The sequence below is a fragment of the Carcharodon carcharias genome, chromosome 13, assembly GCF_017639515.1.
Source record: "Carcharodon carcharias isolate sCarCar2 chromosome 13, sCarCar2.pri, whole genome shotgun sequence".
Taxonomy (NCBI): Eukaryota; Metazoa; Chordata; class Chondrichthyes; order Lamniformes; family Lamnidae; genus Carcharodon; species Carcharodon carcharias.
Genome location: NC_054479.1, coordinates 51,958,060 through 51,971,674, shown reverse-complemented (window position 1 = coordinate 51,971,674; position 13,615 = coordinate 51,958,060). Strand labels below are relative to the sequence as shown.

Here is a 13,615-nt window from a genome sequence, read left to right as displayed (position 1 = left end):
ACTGATATCAGGCTAACTGGCCTGCAAGTTCCATGTTTTCTCTCTGACTTCTTTCTTGAACAGTGCAGTTACATTTGCTAGCTTCCTATCTTCTGGTACCATTCTAGAATCTAGAGAATTTTGGAAATTTATAACCTGTTTATCCACTATCTCTCCAGCTACCTCTTCTAGAACCCTAGGCCATCAGGTCCTGGGGATTTGGTGGCTTTTAGTTCCTTAAGTTTCTCCAATATTCTTTCTCTGCTGATGTTAATTATCTTAGGATCTTCACTCTTATTAGCCCTAGGTCACCCTTTATTATCATCTACAGTGAAGACAGATAAATTATTTGTTCAACTTCTGTCCTATTTCTTCATTCTTCATGATAATTTAATTATTGGCATAGACAGGAGAAATTAAGAGACCAACATTTACTTTAGCTAGTCTCCTTTTTATATACCGGTAAAAGCTCTTATAAAGTGTTTTTATATTCCTGACTGCTTGACTCTCATTCTATTTTTCCTCGTTTTAATCAACTCTTTGCTCACCCTTTACTGGTTTCTAAAATAATCCTCAGGGTTGCTACTATTCTTTGTAACATTATAAGCCTCTTCTTTTAATTCAATACTATCCATAACTGCTCAAGTGGGCCTTGGATAGATCTTTCTTGTTTAGATTTTGTTTTTTATTGGAACGTACTTTTGTTGAACATTTTGAAATTGTTTAGAGTCATAGAGGTCTACAGCACAGAAAAAGGCCCTTCGGCCCATCAAGTCTGTACTGGTCAAACAAATGCCTAACTATTCTAATCCCATTTTCCAGCACTAGGCCCATAGCCTTGTATGCCATGGCATCGCAAGTGCACATCCAAATACTTCTTAAATGTTCTGAGGGTTTCTGCCTTTACCACCTTTTCAGGCACTGGGTTTGATTCCCACCACCCTCTGGGTGAAAAAATTCTTCCTCACATCCCCTTTAAACCTCTTGCCCTTTACCTTAAATCTATGCCCCCTGGTTATTGATCCCTTCACCAAGAGAAAAAGTTCCTTCCTGTCTACCCTATCTATGCCTCTCATAATTTTAGACACCTCATTCATGTCCTCCCTCAATCTCCTCTGCTCCAGGGAAAATAACACCAGTCTATCCAATCTCTCCTCATAACTAAAACTCTCCAGCCCAGGCAACATCCTGGTAAATCTCCTCTGCACTCTCTCTAGTGCAATCACATCCTTTCTATAATGCAGATTTCAGAACTGCATGCAATACTCGAGCTGTGGCCTAACCAGCATTTTATACAGTTCCAGCATAACCTCCTGCTCTTATATTCTATGCCTCGGCTAATAAAGGCAAGCATCCCACATGCCTTCTTAACCACCTTGTCTACCTGTCCCGCTACCTTAAGGGACCGGTGGACATGCACACCAAGGTCCCTCTGATCCTCAGTACTTCCCAGGGTCCTACAATTCATCGTGTATTCCCGTGCCTTGTTTCTCTTGCCCAAGTGCATCATCTCACACTTAAATTCCATTTGCCACTGATCAGCCCATCTGACCAGCCCGTCTATATCCTCCTGTAATCTAAGGCTATCCTCCTTACGATTTACCACCCAACCAATTTTCATGTCATCTGCGAACTTACTGATCAACCCTCCTACATTCAAGTCCAAATCATTTATATAAATACCACAAACAGCAAGGGACCCAACACCGATGCCTGTGGAACCCTACCGGACACAGGTATCCAGTCACAAAAACATCCCTCAACCATCACCCTCTGCTTCATGCCACTCAGCCAATTCTGGATCCAATTTGCCAAATTGCCCTGGATCCCATGGGCTCTTACCTTCATTATCAGCCTCCCATGCGGTACCTTATCAAAAGCCTTGCTGAAGTCCAAGTAGGCTACCTCAAATGCATTGCCCTCGTCTAAACACCTGGTCACCTCTTTGAAAAATTCAATCAAATTGGTTAGACATGACCTCCCCTTAACAAAACCATGCTGACTGTCCTTGATTGCTCCCTACCTCTCTAATTTCTTTAAATGTTCCTACTGTTTATTTATCGCCACATCTTTTAGTCTACCCCCCTTCCCGTTTCTTCCCCCTCCTTTTGGTTTTTTCTGATAATTTATGAAGGTTTTTTCTTTTCCCACCTATTTCCATTACTTTTAAATATATTTCCACCATTGTTTATTTCTATCTTTTAATATTCCCCCACCTCCACTAGAGCTATATGTGCCTTATCTGTCCTGTCTTATACTCTTAATTAGCACATTCCTTTAGATAATATCACCACCTTCAACACCTCTTTGTTCTTTTGTCTGTAACAGCTTTTGGTTATCTCCTCCTATCACTGGCTGCTTGTCCCAAACCACCCTCCACCCCCTTAAACCAGCTTATATTTCACCCCTTTCCTAATTTTACTTAGTTCTTTTGAAGGGTCATGAGAACTCGAAACATCAACTGTACTCTTCTCTGCCGATGCTGCCAGACCTGCTGAGTTTTTCCAGGTATTTTTGTTTCTGTTTTTGAATCAGAAAATGCTGCTGGGAGTAGATTATAGGCCCCCAAACCGTAGTTATACTATTGGACAGAGCATTAAGCAAGAAGTAATTGGAACTTGCAACAAAAGCAATGCCATAATAACGGAGGTATTTAAATCTTCATATACACTGGACAAATCAAATTGGAAAATCCGGAAGATGAATTTGTAGAATGTTTTCACAACAGCGTCCTGGAACAATACATTGAGGAACTAACTAGGGATAAACCTAATCAAAAATGAGAAAAATTAGGTTGCTGGAATTCTGGATACACTCAGCAGGTCAGGCAGCATCAAAGGGATAAGGCTATTTTAGAACTAGGATTTTAAAATGGGGCAGATTTAATTGGGAATCTCATTGTAAAAGATCCTCTGGGAAAGAGTGATCAAGGTACAGCTCTAGTGGGGGTGGGGGAGCATAAAAGATTTAAAAATAATGGAAATAGGTGGGAAAAGAAAAATCTATATAAATTATTAGAAAAAAAACAAAAGGAAGGGGGAAGAAACAGAAAGGAGAAACAGAGATGGAGGAGGGAGTTCAAGATCTAAAGTTGTTGAATTCAATATTCAGTCCGGAAGGCTGTAAAGTGCCTAGTCGGAAGGTGAGGTGCTGTTCCTCCAGTTTGCGTTGGGCTTCATTGGAACAATGCAGCAAGCCAAGGACAGACATGTGGGCAACAGAGCAGGGTGGAGTATTAAAATGGCAAGCGACAGGGAGTTTTGGGTCATTCTTGCGGACAGACCGCAGGTGTTCTGCAAAGCGGTCACCCAGTTTACGTTTGGTCTCTCCAATGTAGAGGAGACCGCATTGGGAGCAACGAATGCAGTAGACTAAGTTGGGGGAAATGCAAGTGAAATGCTGCTTCACTTGAAAGGAGTGTTTGGGCCCATGGACGGTGAGGAGAGAGGAAGTGAAGGGGCAGGTGTTGCATCTTTTGCGTGGGCATGGGGAGGTGACATAGGTGGGGGTTGAGGAGTAGGGGGTGATGGAGGAGTGGACCAGGCTGTCCCGGAGGGAACGATTCCTACGGAATGCCGCCGGGGGGGGGTGAAGGGAAGATGTGTTTGGTGGTGGCATCATGCTGGAGTTGGCGGAAATGGTGGAGGATGAACCTTTGAATGCGGAGGCTGGTGGGGTGACAAGTGAGCACAAGGGGGACCCTATCATGTTTCTGAGAGGGAGGAGAAGGCGTGAGGGCAGATACGCCCTCCCAGAAACAAGATAGGGTCCCTCTTGTCCTCACTTATCACCCCGCCAGCCTCCGCATTCAAAGGATCATCCTCCGCCATTTCTGCCAACTCCAGCATGATGTCACCACCAAACACATCTTCCCTTCACCCGCCTGGCAGCATTCCGTAGGGATCATTCCCTCCGTGACACCCTGGTCCACTCCTCCATCATCCCCAACTCCTCCTCCCACGGCACCTCCCCAAGCAAACGCAGAAAATGCAACAACTGCCCCTTCACTTGCTCTCTCCTCACCGTCCAAGGGCCCAAACACTCCTTTCAAGTGAAGCAGCATTTCACTTGCATTTCCCTCAACTTAGTCTACTGCATTCGTTGTTCCCAATGCGGTCTCCTCTACATTGGAGAGACCAAACGCAGACTGGGTGACCGCTTTTCAGAACACCTTCGGTCTGTCCGCAAGCATTACCCAGACCTCCCTGTTGCTTGCTATTTCAACACTCCACCCTGCTGTCTTGCCCACATATCTGTCCTTGGCTTGCTGCATTGTTCCAGTGAAGCTCAACGCAAACTGGAGGAACAGTACCTCATTTTCTGACTAGGCACTTTACAGCCTTCCGGACTGAATATTGAGTTCAACAATTTTAGATCTTGAACTCTCTCCTCCATCCTCACCCCCTTCCTGTTTCTTCCCCCTCCTTTTTGTTTTTCCAATAATTTATATAGATTTTTCTTTTCCCACCTATTTCTATTATTTTTAAATGTATTTCCACCATTGTTTATTTCTACCTTTTAGTATTCCACCACCCCCACTAGAGCTATCTGTACCTTATCTGTCCTGTCTTATACTCTTAATTAGCACATTTCTATAGATAATATCACCGCCTTCAACAGCTCTTTGTTCTTTTGTCTGTAACGGCTTTTGGTTATCTCCTCCTATCACTGGCTGCTTGTCCCAAAACCACCACCCCCCCCCCCCGAACCCCTTAAACCACCTTATATTTCATCCCTTTCCTAATTTTACTTAGTTCTGTTGAAGGGTCATGAGGACTCGAAACGTCAACTGTACTCTTATCTGCTGATGCTGCCAGACCTGCTAAGTTTTTCCAGGTATTTCTGTTTCTGTTTTTGTTTTGGATTTCCAGCATCCGCAGTTTTTTGTTTTTATCTCAGCATTTTCTGATTCTTGTTATTCCTAAACTTCACCCATTCTGATTCTACTTCCTGATTTTCTGAGCCAAGATTCTTTCTCATTAATTATTATCAGGGCTACTCCTTTTTTTTGAAACGTTGTCTACCCTGGAATATTTGTCTCACAACCTTGGTCACCTTGTAACCATGTCTCTGTAATTATGATTAGATCAAAATCATGTATCTCTGTTTGTGCCACTAGTTCATCTATCTTATGCACATCCGGATGTCAGATGAGGATGAGATGACACAGCAGTTACCCACCTTATAGTAAATGCACTGTGCACACTCATTGTCAAGGTGCATACATGAAGAATGTTACTTGGCTGGGGTGGCAGAAGGCTGTAAGTCCTTCTAGAACCATACGCCAGGATGATAACATTTTCAATAGTTGAGCAGAGAAAATGGAAATAGTTCTGTGTTTTAATATAGTGCATGGCTTGCCTTTGTATCCACTTGGGTAACCTCCAAGGTTTCTGAGCCAACGGGCAAAAATATTTATTCTCTCCTCTCTGAACCACTTACCCTTCACGCACAAGTTCTCGTTTTCCCTGTCAATCAGCAGGTACCTGGGGCTCTCTGGGCACCATGGCAGAGTGATGATTTGGATTAGAGCCGGCACTGCACAGGACGCCAGCAGTAGAGGCCACAATTCTTCACTGCCCAAAATCTCCCTGCAATTAATATTATGAAATGGCTTCATTTCCTTATGAACACACTTTATGCTACTAACACATTCAATGTACATAGTCACAATATGCACAAAGGATCAGCAGCGGGCAGCAAATACAGTACAGTCCCTATCACTTGATCGCAATTACAGGCTAAAGGAACCTGAATTATCTCTAAATGTGAAGGCCCCAAAAGTTCCTCTTGCTTTACATCCCTACACACATTAACGTCTGCTTGAGAACTGTTGCAGAACTACAGTGGCACCAAGCCCTCCTTACATTTATTATAACCATAGAAATTAATAATAAATAGCCAAACTGAAGTGTAACAGAAATCACGCAACAGACAATTCATGATGTAAAAAGAATTGAGAATCAAGTGTTATAGTATGCAACACTTTGACGTTAGGTAGATGGACATGTAATTGTCAACCACACTGACAGCTGCTGACACCATAAAACCAGAAATAACTGTGCTTCATTTGATAGTGAGCTATGTAAGAAGATATGAGGTGACTGAAAGCTTGGCCAAATTGGTAGGTTTTAAGCAGTGCTTTAAAGGAGAAGAGGGGTAGAGAGGTTTCAGGGGCAAATTCTAGAACTTAGGGTCTTGCCAACTGAATAATTAGTTCTCAGTGCTTAGTCCTCAGGGTGTGAGATACAGGTTGTAAAATAAACAGAGAGCAATAGATATCCTGAAATGAGTTACAGTTTGTATGTAGAATATAATGTACTGATGATTGTAATATTGAATACTATCTACCTGAGAGTGAATTAGAGACTTGGATTTAAATCAAGTTCAAACAGTTTACACAGAGTATAATAGCTACCCAAGAATTAACAAGAGGCCGATCAAAGGGTTGGACAATTCAGATATAAAATAAGTATGTCCAGACCTGTCTGGCCCTTTCAACTGTGGCTCATGCGACTTCCTTTTTCCATTTGCTCTGGGGTGTGGGAATGAACATTAATCCCATGTATCTCGATGAGAGCTGGATGCCATTGTAGCTCTGTATCAGTTCTCAATCAGAGGTGATTGAATTGTAGGGATGGAAAACAAGAGGATCTTTTGGTGCCTTCACATTCAGAGATAACTCAGATTCCTGTAACTGGGAGTATTTCAATAATCAAGTGTTACTTTACCTGAAATTTAATTAACAACAACAGCTTACATTTATAAAAACAAAAATACCTGGAAAAACTCAGCAGGTCTGGCAGCATCTGCGGAGAGGAGCACAGTTAGCATTTCAAGTCTGTTTGACTCTTCAACAGAACTAAGGAACAATAGAAAAGAGGTGAAATATAAGCTGGTTTAAGGGGGAGGGTGGGACAAAAAGGGCTGGATAGAGGGCCAGTGATAGGTGGAAATAACCAAAAGATGTCACAGACAAAAGGACAAAGAGATGTTGAAGGTGGTGATATAATCTAAAGGAATGTACTAATTAAGGGTAGAAAGCAGGATGAGCAAGGTACAGATATCCCTAGTGGGGGTGGGGTGGGGTGAAGGGATCGAAAAAGGCTAAAAGGTAGAGATAAAATAATGGATGGAAATACATTTAAAAATAATGGAAATAGGTGGGAAAAGAAAAATCTATATAAATTATTGGAAAAAACAAAAAGGAGGGGGAAAATCGGAAAGGGGTTGGGGATGGAGGAGAGAGTTCATGATCTAAAATTGTTGAACTCAATATTCAGTCCGGAAGGCTGTAAAGTGCCTAGTCAGAAGATGAGGTGCTGTTCCTCCAGTTTGCGTTGAGCTTCACTGGAACAATTCAGCAAGCCAAGGACGGACATGTGGGCATGAGAACAGGGTGGAGTGTTGAAATGGCAAGCGACAGGGAGGTCTGGGTAATGCTTGCGGACAGACGGAAGGTGTTCCGCAAAGTGGTCTCCCAGTCTGCGTTTGGTCTCTCCAATGTAGAGGAAACCGCACTGGGAGCAACGAATGCAGTAGACTAAGTTGAGGGAAGTGCAAGTGAAATGCTGCTTCACTTGAAAGGACTGTTTGGGCCCTTGGAAGGTGAGGAGAGAGGAGGTAAAGGGGCAGGTGATGCACCTTCTGCGGTTCCATGGGAAGGTGCCGTGGGAGGGGGTTGAGGTGTAGAGGGTGATGGAGGAGTAGACCAGGGTGTCCCGGAGGGAACAATCCCTACAGATTTCTGCCAGGGGGGGTGAAGGGAAGATGTGTTTGGAGGTGGCATTATGCTGGAGTTGGCAGAAATGGCGGAGGGTGATCCTTTGAATGCGGAGGCTGGTGGGGTGATAAGTGAGGACAAGGGGGACCCTATCATGTTTCTGGGAGGGAGAAGAAGGTGTGAGGGCGGATGTGCGGGAGATGGGCCGGACACGTTTGAGGGCCCTGTCAACCACTGTAGGTGGAAAACCTCAGTTAAGGAAGGAGAACATGTCAGAGGAACTGTTTTTGAAAGTGGCATCATCAGAACAGATGCGATGGAGGCGAAGGAACTAAGAGAATGGTATGGAGTCCTTACAGGAAGCGGGGTGTGAGGAGCTGTAGTCAAGATAGCTGTGGGAGTCGGTAGGCTTGTAATGGATATTGGTGGACAGTCTATCACCAGAAATTGAGACAGAGAGGTCAAGGAAGGGAAGGGAAGTGTCAGAGATGGACCATGTGAAAATGATGGGGGGGTGGAAATTGGAAGCAAAATTAATAAATTTTTCCAGGTCCAGACGGGAGCATGAAGCAGCACCGAAGTAATCATCGATGTACCGGAGAAAGAGTCATGGGAGGGGGCCGGAGTAGGACTGGGACAAGGAATGTTCCACATTCATTCATTGTTTCCAGGACTGTTACTGACCTCATCTCTTCTGGAGATCTTCCTTCCACAGCTTCCAATCTGATAGTCTCCCAAACTCGGACAGCCTGCTTCTACCTCCTACCCAAAATCCACAAACAGGACTGTCCCGGCAGACCAATCGTGTCAGCCTGTTCCTGCCCCACGGAACTCATTTCTTGCTATCTTGACTCCATTCTCTCTCCCCCTTGTCCAGTCCCTTCCCACCTACATCCGTGATTCCTCTGACACCCTACATCATGTCAACAATTTCCAGTTCCCTGGCCCCAACCGCCTCCTCTTCACCATGGACGTCCAATCCCTCTACACCTCCATCCCTCACCGGGATGGTCTGACGGTTCTCCGCTTCTTCCTCAAACAGAGGCCCAAACAATCCCCATCCACCACTACTCTCCTCCGTCTGGCTGAACTTGTTCTCTCACTGAACAATTTCTCCTTAAACTCCTCTCACCTCCTCCAAATAAAAGGTGCGGCTATGGGTACCCGCATGGACCCCAGCTATGCCTGTCTCTTTATGGTGTATGTGGAACATTCCTTGTTCCAGTCCTACTCCGGCCCCCTCCAACAACTCTTTCTCCGGTACATCGATCATTACTTCAGTGCTGCTTCATGCTCTCATCGGGACCTGGAAAAATGTATTAATTTTGCTTCCAATTTCCACCCCTCCATGATTTTCACATGGTCCATCTCTGACACTTCCCTTCCCTTCCTTGACCTCTCTGTCTCAATTTCTGGTGATAGACTGTCCACCAATATCCATTACAAGCCTACCGACTCCCACAGCTACCTCGACTACAGCTCCTCATGCCCCGCTTCCTGTAAGGACTCCATCCCATTCTCTCAGTTCCTTCGCCTCTGTCGCATCTGTTCTGATGATGCTACCTTAAAAAACAGTTCCTCTGACATGTCCTCTTTTTTCCTTAACTGAGGTTTTCCACCCACGGTGCTTGACAGGGCCCTCAACCGTGTCTGGCCCATCTCCGCGCATCCGCCCTCACACCTTCTTCTCCCTCCCAGAAACATGATAGGGTTCCCCTTGTCCTCACTTATCACCCCACCAGCCTCCGCATTCAAAGGATCATCCTCCGCCATTTCCGCCAACTCCAGCATGATGCCACTACCAAACACATCTTCCCTTCACCCCCCTGGCGGCATTCCATAGGGATTGTTCCCTCCGGGACACCCCGGTCCACTCCACCATCACCCCCTACACCTCAAACCCCCTCCCACGGCACCTTCCCATGCAACTGCAGAAGGTGCAACACCTGCCCCTTTACTTCCCCTCTCCTCACCATCCAAGGGCCCAAACACTCCTTTCAAGTGAAGCAGCATTTCACTTGCATTTCCCCCAACTTAGTCTACTGCATTCGTTGCTCCCAATACGATTTCCTCTACATTGGAGAGACTAAACACAGACTGGGTGACCGCTATGCATTACCCAGACCTCCCTGTCGCTTGTCATTTCAACACTCCACCCTGCTCTCTTGCCCACATGTCCGTCCTTGGCTTACTGCATTGATCCAGTGAAGCTCAACGCAAACTGGAGGAATATCACCTCATCTTCTGACTAGGCACTTTACAGCCTTCCAGACTGAATATTGAGTTCAACAATTTTAGATCATTAACTCTCTCCTCCATCCCTACTCCCTTTCCGATTTTCCCCCTCCTTTTATTTTTTTCCAATAATTTATATAGATTTTTCTTTTCCCACCCATTTCCATTATTTTTAAATGGATTTCCATCCATTGTTTTATCTCTTTTAGCCTTTTTTGATTCCTTCACCCCATCCCACCCCTACCAGGGTTATCTGTACCTTGCTCATCCTGCTTTCTACCCTTAATTAGCACATTCCTTTAGATAATATCACCACCTTCAACACCTCTTTGTCCTTTTGTCTGTGACATCTTTTGGTTATCTCCACCTATCACTGGCCCTCTATCCAGCTCTTCTTGTCCCACCCTCCCCCTTAAACCAGCTTATCTTTCACCTCTTTTCTATCGTTCCTTAGTTCTGTTGAAGAGTCATACAGACTCAAAACATTAACTGTGCTCCTCTCTGCAGATACTGCCAGACCTACTGAGTTTTTCCAGGTATTTTTGTTTTTGTTTTGGATTTCCGGCATCTGCAGTTTTTTGCTTTTAGTTTACATTATATGGCGCTGTTAATGTAGTAAAACATTCAAGGTGCTTCAGAGGAATATTACCAAACAAAATCTGATACTGAGCTATATAAGAAATACTAAATACGTAAACATGGCTGACGTCTTAGAATGTGAGGTGAGGAGAATTTGTATTTTTACATAAATCAGGGCAGTTTGAATTTCAAAGAGAAGTTAGGCCAAGCAGTGTGTTTATTTTTTCCAAGGGTTACTGGCAGTATTAACATCATGAAAAGATTAAATTATGAGAAAGGTAAAGTTCCAAAGACATATGGGAACAATGGAATTTACATTAAAAGGGAGAAACATATATAAAGGAGAATGAAGTAGCGTGTCAGAAAAGGCAGTGTGAGATCTAACAGGAGCATGAGAAGCCTCCAGTGTTTGTGCATTAAGCCTGCTGTATTCAGAAACCGAAGCTGGGAAAAGCCACTTTGAATTCTACTGTCCAGGGAATTTTATTGACTTTCTTGAATCTGTTTAAAACCTATTATTTTTATATACTGTTGCCTTAATGGGGGTGTAATTGGAAGCCAGATTAACTAGGGCTTTTAGGAGTTATTATAGTAGTAATTTGTAGACCTACGTATATGCTAGAAATCTTTTCTTTTGTTAATAAATGTTTAATTTAGTTTTCTAAAAAATTCTCTGAAGTCTTGGTGGACTTATTTTTTTCTGAATTCAGAGCATGCATCTCGAAATAAATACAAAGTGCAAAACCGTTGTGACCATGTGATCAAGTTTCCCTCATGGATTTGAAACGTCTGGCACACATCATCTGCCGCATCATAACACTTACTTAATTCCGACGGTCTGTCCCAGCACTATTCCAGCTGCAGTGAATGGAGCAAATGACAGGGCCACCATGCCTCGGATTTCCTTTGGTGCACTCTCTCCGAGATACAGGGGGTTAATGTTCATTCCCACACCTAAGTGCAAAAGGAAAAAGGTATTTGCATGAACCACAGTTAAAGGACTGGACAGATCTGCAGCAATGGACCTCAAAAGGATAAAACAGTAAAAACTGGGAAATTAGAATGCTGGTCCAAACTGGTCTTATATACCTTAAAATGGAACACCAGTAAAAACTGGGAAATAAGGGTACTGGCCCAAGCTGTTTTTTTCCCTTCTGGGACTGCAGCGGTTCAAAATGGTGGCTCACCACCACCTTCTTGAAGGCAATTAGCAATGGCAGCAAGTGCTGGCCTTGCTAGTGATGCTCACATCCAATGAAAAAAGCATCTGGGTGTTCTTATCCATTTTTGTTTATAATACTGCACTGATTAATTCAGCCTATAAACTTGGTTCACAATGCACTAATTTCTAGCTTGGTTGTTGGCTTGTGTTAAATAGCTGCACTAAATTTTTGTCCCATCTTCCCTTGTTTTCCCATAGCTCTCTGAAACTACTGACTTAATGAGGGAGTGCAGTTTTACATGCTGCTCACTCTTCGTGTGTGAGCTTGGATGGTGCATGTCAATAGAGTCTTTAACTCTAGGAGGGGAAAGGCTAACCCAGCCTCACCGAATTCTGCTTCCAGCTTACGTCCAGACACGTGTCATTTTTCAGCATGGTCAGAGGACTGTGGTCAGGAGTGCAAACCCCAAATGATTTTGCTCCCCTCCTATCCTGAGGCCAACTGTACCAATTGACTATAACCCAATATCTGGCATGTACCAGATCAAATTCTACATATGATAGTTTTATTGCTTCCAGCTTTGAAAAGCAAAGGCCATCAAGGCAGTACACTGTCCCACAGCTGACTAGTAGAGGGCAATGCCCCACTGTTGCCAAGAGGACAGATTATGTGATAGCCATTATGTGAAGATAATCCTCAATCAGCCGGAGAAGAGTTTCCAAAAGTCCGAGCAAATTAAAAAGTCAATGCTTGGTTAAGTAACCCCAAAACTTCAACACTGAACTTTAAATTTAAATGACTTCCAAGATAACAATGCCCTTGGTGCAATTCCTATCTCTATATCATTCTCAGTGCTGTCCCAAGATATGGATGACTGTATGGTTCCTTTGCATGACACGGTGCGAATGCAATCTTAAATTGTTAGACAAAAGATACCTGCATTTATTCCAGTAAAGAATCTCCCGATTAAAATCATCTCAAAGGATTTGGCTGTTCTGCTTAGCCCCATTATCAAAGCACCAACGAATATGAAAACATTGCTTAGCAGCATCAAATTTCTCCTGAGGGTAAAAAGTTACGAAAGTCAGTCAGTAAAATGTGATGGAGGTGCTTCCATGTAATGGTAATCATAACAGCAGCAAGTTCCACTCAGCAACTTAGCTTCATACCCCAATTTCCATATTTATTTCAATGGAACAGAGCTCTGAAGATGGCCATTTGAGTCAATCCCATGATTCAATATCAGTGTAGTTTTGAGAAAGATCCCAGGTCCAATCTGCAATCTGTGGTGACCTTGTGACTGCACACTTTGGCCAGGATTCTGTCTGGCCGATGGGGTTGGATGGGAACCGCCGCCAGTTCTGTGGGAGCAGTCTGATTGGATCATGTGTCCTTCAGGCACTTAATTGGCCACTGTCAGGTCTTAACGATTGAGATCCCTGCCAGCAAAGTCCTGCCCATTGAGTGCTGCTGGCCAACCAGAGGCTGGCAGCTCCTCATGCCACCAGCATCAGTGGAAGCAGTGGCAGCTGTGGGCACTGTATCCACCTGAGGCCTAGGACCATCATGGGACACCAGACCAAAGATGAATGAAGACAGGATGAAGATTATGGGATGTGGATCATGGAGTCAATCATGGAGTGACGGGGGCGGGGTTCGGAGGAAAGGGAAATGGGGTACTTTCAGCATCCCCCCCCAGCTTTCCCAATGCCGGGTTCCTAGATCAGGCATGGAGTGCCTGACTATGAGGGGCAGCCCCTTTAGGCCTCTGGCAAACCCGCACAGGTTCTGCTGGGTGCCTTCTGGAGGCATGGGCAAGCTGCGTAGCCCCCATTTAATCCCTAAGCCACCAGTAAATTACTGTGGGCACAGGGATAATGAATGTCAATTAGTTCATTATGAATCTAAATGACATCCTGCCGCCAGCAGCTGGGAC

At 44.3% G+C, this 13,615-nt stretch overlaps 1 protein-coding gene across 2 annotated transcripts in view; it reads right to left on the bottom strand.

The window, feature by feature from the left end:
• Nucleotides 1-13,615, bottom strand: part of LOC121285799 (solute carrier family 2, facilitated glucose transporter member 11-like) — a 74,455-nt gene that overhangs the window by 23,209 nt on the left and 37,631 nt on the right. For both annotated transcript variants that reach the window (XM_041202632.1, XM_041202633.1), the window contains exons 5-7: nucleotides 12,616-12,740; nucleotides 11,341-11,470; nucleotides 5,422-5,570 (exon numbers count right to left, since the gene is read on the bottom strand). In XM_041202632.1, the coding sequence (XP_041058566.1) occupies nucleotides 5,422-5,570; nucleotides 11,341-11,470; nucleotides 12,616-12,740 (404 nt within the window). The remainder of the gene's footprint in view (nucleotides 1-5,421; nucleotides 5,571-11,340; nucleotides 11,471-12,615; nucleotides 12,741-13,615) is intronic.